The following is a 6,659-nucleotide window of genomic DNA, read 5'->3' on the forward strand; positions in this document are numbered from 1 at the left end:
GCAAAGTTGCTAACAAGGCTCGAAGATTTTGAGAAAGTACACGTGCTTCAAGTAAATGCAAAACTTTTCTAAATAAATTATACGTTATATGATTAAAAATTTAAGTGATTCAATAAATAAAAAATAAAAAAAATAAATTAAGTATAGGAAAAATATTTTCATAAATGAGTAAGAAGATCTTCTTTCTTAAAAATCAAGAAATATTATTTGAGTATTTCTTTCGAAAGTAATGATAATGAATATCTTCAAATTGAGTGGTGATTATTTGAGCAAGAAGTCTTACTGTCTTAATTTGTTTAAAATGATGACAATAATTTGTCGTTGCTCTAAGGTGGGAACATGGGTTTTTATAGGTTAGGGTATAGTATTTTATTCGAAATGGTAAAATATTTATTTTTAAATACGTAATGTTTTTTTAGACGATAGATATAATAAATTTAATATTAACTCATTCTCAAAATAAGTATGACACACTACAAAAAAATTAATCTTTTGCATGAAAAAATTGTTTTAAAAATTTATTTTTTAGATGCTAATACTATTTGTCAATAATTTTTAATCAATGACAGTATATTTATAATAAAAGATCCAACAGAATGGCTTTTATTAAGAATTAAATACATTAGTTCTTATTTTATTTATTTTTATTCACCTTAATCTATATTTTGATTTTGTGTTAATTTAGTTTTTATACTTTAAAAAAAATATTAAATTTAATCATTTTTTAGTTGTGGCATTTAACATTGTCAACATTCACGTTGAAAATCACCAAAATTGATACTTGATATAAATTTATTGGACATTTTTTTCTTATTAACTGTCACGTGTCACATTATCTAAAAATTGATATAGAGGTCAATTTGATTTGGATTAATCTAAATTGATCTAAATTATTTTTTTGAAAAAAAAAAAAAAAACTAAAATTCCTAATTTGAGTTATTAATTATTGTTTTATTATTCATATAATTATTTCATTTCTTCACCCAAACTTATGTATTTCCAAAAAGAAAGTTATCTTAAACAGATTTTTAAAGTTTAATATTATAATAATTTGGGGTTGTAATATTGTGAGATCTTATTAAAATTTTACTTTTTTTTCCCAAAAATTTTCAATTCAATTTTATGGTCTTTTTAATCCATGAGCTGGTTGTATAAATTTTAAATTTATAATTATTTTACCATCATTTCCTTATAAATCTAGTAATTACAACTAATATTCTACAATTTAAAAAATCCTCATGATGATGCCCATTAAAAAATAATATACTATAACTTTCTGCCTATATATTATGAAATATATTATATGAAAAACTAAATTAATATAATTAGGTCATTTTTTAATATATATATATATATATATATTCATATAATATGCCTAATATTTTTTAAATTGAGTATATAAAATAATATATTAATTCAATTGCCTCATGTCGGGAGGGTCGAAGCAAATTGAATGGGTCGGGTTCTATACGGAATTGGTATAGTGTCGGGCCGGGTCGGATCGAGTTGATGTTATTCTGGTCCCACACGATCAGACGGCGGAATCCACAGGTTCAGAATTTCAAATTTCGCACGCAAACATAAAAGTACAACACCTTGTCCTCCTCTACCTGTCAGTCTCCCCTCGTTTCACAGCAATCTCCATTGACAGAGAAGAAGGTCGGAACGATGTCGTGCTTAGCATCTTGCTGTGCAACTGCCACGTGCGGACTCTGCACATCGATCGCCTCAGGGATCTCGAAGAAATCAGCGAGGATTGCTTACTGTGGCCTATTCGGCGTCTCTTTGATCGTTTCTTGGATTCTCAGAGAGGTTGCAGCTCCTCTTTTGGAGAAATTCCCATGTATGTTCTTCCTTTTTCGTATTCTCCTTCAAATTTCAGTTTCTTTTTTAGCTTTGAAGAATTGATAATTGTGGTAATTTTTGAAGATCGCAGTTGGGTTTTGATTTTCCATGCGAGTATTCATCGCGCTTGCAATTTTCTCTGCAAATGGATAATTGGGTGTCTGTGAATTGTTCGATTTGTTTATTTCTTCTTAGAGCATTGGTTATTGTCAAAGATTATGGAGGCGGCCAGTTTGGTCTCTCAGGGTTTCCCTAAGCAATGAGCTAATTTCCTCAATTTCATCTTCCGAGTCAAATTCATTAACCAATGGTTTCTTTGTTTCAAGGGATAAACACCTCTAATACCCATTCCAAGGAATGGTTTCAACAACAAGCAGTTCTTCGTGTAAGCTTGGGGAATTTCCTGTTCTTTGGCCTTTTCGCACTTATAATGATTGGTGTGAAGGACCAAAATGACAGACGTGATTCATGGCATCACGGTGGATGGATCTTTAAGATGATCATTTGGGTTTTGCTTGTCGTCCTTATGTTTTTTCTTCCAAATGAAGTCATCTCAGTATATGGTTAGTTTTACTTGACTAGAATTCTATTATATGAATCCTCTTTCTGTATGATCGAGCAATAACGTGAATTAGGTTTTTTTTTTTTTTTGGGCTTCTTAGATTGTGTTTTGAGTAAAGATTAACATGAATGCGATTAATAGCTCCTCAATTTTGTATGCAAAAACTTCTCCGGTAGTTTTCTTTTGATTATTCATCAAGCTTGAGTGCTTAGAACTTTAGGATTGAGGATGAATTTTTCATTCCCTATTTTTATGCCTTTTTTAACGAATTTATTTCACACTTTACAAACATTTCCTTTGTCTAGGAAAATAGGTCTAGGGCTTATTGTCCTCAGATTAGTTCCCCGGATCAGACATCTGTAAAACCCTGGATTTCATTTAAAACCATGACATTTTGGTTTTCTGTTTTTTTTTTTTTTTTTTTTCATATGCTGTTGCATGGTTGCACCAATATGATAAATATAAAATCTGTCAATTACTTTTTATTTTTATTCAACAAACTTAAAATAAAACATGAGTATTATTTCTGGGACTACTAATTGCGGGACTCATCATTGCGGCAGCATGTGCTCCAAGTGAACTTAAGTGAGAAAGAAATTGGCAATGGGTAGTTTTTCTCTTCTGATTTTTGAAGAGAACTTCTTCTGGATTTATTGGCATGTTTAACACATAATTTATAGTCTTTTTAATATTTGATACTATAACTTGTTATTGACAATAATGAACTTTCCAACTTTCAGGAATTATGTCAAAATTCGGTGCAGGCTTATTTTTATTGGTTCAAGTGATTATACTACTAGATTTTACACACACTTGGAATGATGCATGGGTCGAGAGAGATGAGCAAAAATGGTATGCTCAATGCCCTAGCACGTTATTCTCCTTAAATTTCCTTTTTCAATTAACAAAAATTCTAACTCATGTTTGGTTATGTAGGTATATCGCTTTGCTTATTGTATCAGTTGCTTGCTATCTTGCGACATTTACATTCTCAGGAATTCTGTTCATCTGGTTCAATCCTTCTGGTCATGACTGTGGTCTAAATATCTTCTTCATTGTCACGACCATGATTCTTGCGTTTATTTTTGGTATTGTAGCGTTGCATCCTGCGGTAAGGACCAAGTATAGATTGTGCTTTCTAGTAATCAAGCTCCTATAAGTAGAATCAATCTATGCTCTAGTATAAGAGATGAGATTAACTAGTCATTTACATACTCATCTCTATGTGGATAGTGCTTTATTGCTGTTCCCTTTCTATTAAATAACTGTTTTTTTACAGCACTATATTTAAATATGACACCATATTTAGTACTGTTCATTTAAAGTGTTAGATTTAGGTACTTAATTGGGCACTATATAAAAGTTCAAGCACATAATTGCTCAAAATAAAAGTCAAGACGCTTGATTGAACAAAATGAAAGTTCCGTGACTGAATTGCTCAAAATCAAAGTTGAAGCACTGAATTGAACGAATTGGGAAAGTTTAGGCATTTAATAGTGCATTTAATCTTTTGAATATGTGCTATGGTATGTTAAAATACAGGTTAATTCCCCTAGACGTTTGTGATGCAGAGTGAGTTAGTTTTAGATTGCCTTAATAGATTAGACATTACAATTCAATTAAATATAAAATTGTTATACAATTTAGGAGTCTATTATAGTTTTATTGACTTTAGGATTTTGTTCTTATTAGTATTTAATTTTCTATATTTCCTATCTGATTAATCCTAATATTATTAATATTAGTTTCCTATATTATTGGGAATGGCATTCCAAATTTTATTTGTTTTACAATTTTTTCAGTTTAATCTTACTTAGTAACAGTTGCTTAGGGAGCACTATAAATATATGGGATTTTTTTTCTTAAGATATCATTCAATTATCAATAGAATATTTTGAGAGTTTCTAAATTTTCTGGTTGTGATGTAATCAAACACTTAAATATAATGCTTAAGACTTTTTAGATGTGCATGTCTAAAAAATACTATATGTGGTGTTTAGATTTTTATCCTCAAATTCCTATTTGGACAAATCGACCTTATTTGTCCTACACCAATTTGAATATGGTGTCAGCTCTGTATTATGTGGCTGGATGCATGTTTTATGCATCACGTCTACTAATTAGTCAGGGGTATACAGAATTTTATTTCCTGTCAGAGGTTTTTACTTTCCTTTGGCACAGTTACAAAACTTCCCTGTCCTTGTAACTCCAAAAATGTTAATGTAGGGCACCTGAGAAATTCCCTCTAATAAAGTAGTTGTGTCTGGACATTTTATACAGGTGAATGGCAGCCTCTTACCTGCTTCTGTGATATCAGTTTATTGTGCTTATGTGTGCTACACTGGTCTCTCAAGTGAACCACGTGACTATGTTTGCAATGGTCTTCACAACAAATCCAAAGCAGTCTCCACAAGTACCCTTATTCTTGGAATGCTCACAACAGTACTCTCTGTCCTATATTCTGCTGTCAGGGCTGGATCTTCAACAACATTTCTATCACCGCCATCTTCACCCAAGTCAGGTATGGAAGATTGTGCAGAATCCTTTTCTGCTGTTAGGTTTTGGATTTAAGTTTTTGGATTTCATGGAAACATGACTTTTCTTGTTGTATAGGCAGCTTTTTTGTCTTTGGGTAGTTTACAGTAAGAATGAACTGAGACATTTCATAGCTCTACGTCAATAACATTTGCGGTACTGAGATATTCTTGGAGCTGCCATACTGCTTATAGGGGAACCAGCAAATCTGTACCAAGGATCTCCCTGTTTAAGTTGTTGCCATCATTGTTTATGGTTAACATTAACTTTTATCTTCTACTTGCAAGATTAATTGATGAAGAGCCAAATATAAGACCATTTTATTAGGAATGAGTTTGTGACGTCCTGTTTGCATCATATGCAAAGCTCTTCATTTTTTATAGTTACATTAAAACAGTGGGTAAAGTTCAGAGATGTCCCTTCAATAAAATTACCTGGTTGTCCTTAGGAGATGCAAGTAATTGACAGAAGGAAGCTACTCAGTTTTTTTTTCCCCTTTATCTGAAAAGACTTCCAAATTCCTCACAACATTCAATAGCAAAAACCCAGATTATGATTCATGCATGTATATTATTGTTTCCTCATTTGTGTGTTTGTCTGATGTTTGCCATCTTATTTTACAGGTGGGTCGAAACCCCTGCTTGAAGGTGAAGATGTAGAAGGAAACGAGAAGAAAAAAGGAACAGAAGCTCGACCGGTCAGTTATTCGTACTCGTTTTTCCACGTTATATTTGCCCTCGCTAGTATGTATTCAGCAATGTTACTGTCTGGATGGACAAACTCTTCCAAGAACTCGGACCTGATTGATGTGGGATGGACATCAGTTTGGGTTCGGATCGGCACAGAATGGGTCACTGCTGGGCTTTACATGTGGACTCTTGTTGTGCCTCTGCTTTTCCCTGATCGCGAGTTCTTTTAGGTGTCTTTTCCATGATCTCTGATTGCGTCAGATGCTTTTAATTTGTTCAGTAGTATGTGTAAGTGAGCTTTTGGTATTGTGTCTATGTACATAATGAAATCTATATAAGATTAGTGTAGTGTGCTATACATAAGGTTGTTTGATTAATTTGTGCTCTGAGACAGCTTATCTCTTCAGGGGTTCGACATGATTGACGCATATGCATTCATTTATTTGATGACACCAATACACAACATATTTGCTGCATCTAGTATCTAAGTTTTATCTTATTGCTTGCCTTTTGTAATTAACAAACTCCCTGAAGATCTTACATGCAATTTTTTATGTATATCAATCTTTGAACTCAGGATTACTGCAGTTATCTCATACTTGGAATGCTTGATATTACTAGCATAGTAGCACAGTCTATGTTAGATTTTTAGAAAGGTAAAATTTGTGGGAGAACATTTTGAGAGTTGGACATGATTAAAGTTTGCACCTCTTACTGTTGTTGTACCATAGCTAGGGAGTGAGTGCATCCATTATCAGATTAACTATCTCAGAAAATGATCGACCAAACTCTCCATCGAAGTTGTAGATATCGGACTATTCTCCCATCCTTGCTGGAAGATCCTCCCTCCCCCTCTTCTCTCTTGCTAGGGTTCAGGTAAGAGGCATTGAGTGAACCAAAAACTCCAGGCGATTCCGAACCAATCATCATTGTTTGTTGGTTAGAAGATTATATCATCATCGATTCTGTCTCTTTAAAATCAGAAAGCATATTAGTAATCCGATATTTATATACTTTCTAGAGTGTCA

General features: G+C 32.6%; 1 protein-coding gene across 1 annotated transcript; it reads left to right on the forward strand.

Annotated features, from left to right (window-relative positions):
• The first annotated feature begins 1,560 nt into the window (after nucleotides 1-1,560).
• Nucleotides 1,561-6,008, forward strand: LOC110820007 (Serinc-domain containing serine and sphingolipid biosynthesis protein). Its single transcript, XM_022049375.2, has 6 exons — nucleotides 1,561-1,843; nucleotides 2,172-2,408; nucleotides 3,148-3,259; nucleotides 3,344-3,518; nucleotides 4,688-4,928; nucleotides 5,566-6,008. Exons 1-6 carry the CDS (start codon nucleotides 1,669-1,671, stop codon nucleotides 5,859-5,861), a joined length of 1,236 nt encoding a protein of 411 aa, XP_021905067.1. The 5' UTR covers nucleotides 1,561-1,668; the 3' UTR covers nucleotides 5,862-6,008.
• Nucleotides 6,009-6,659: the final 651 nt, after the last annotated feature.

The sequence above is a fragment of the Carica papaya genome, chromosome 3 (assembly GCF_054855325.1).
Source record: "Carica papaya isolate Zhongbai chromosome 3, ASM5485532v1, whole genome shotgun sequence".
Classification (NCBI taxonomy): Eukaryota; Viridiplantae; Streptophyta; class Magnoliopsida; order Brassicales; family Caricaceae; genus Carica; species Carica papaya.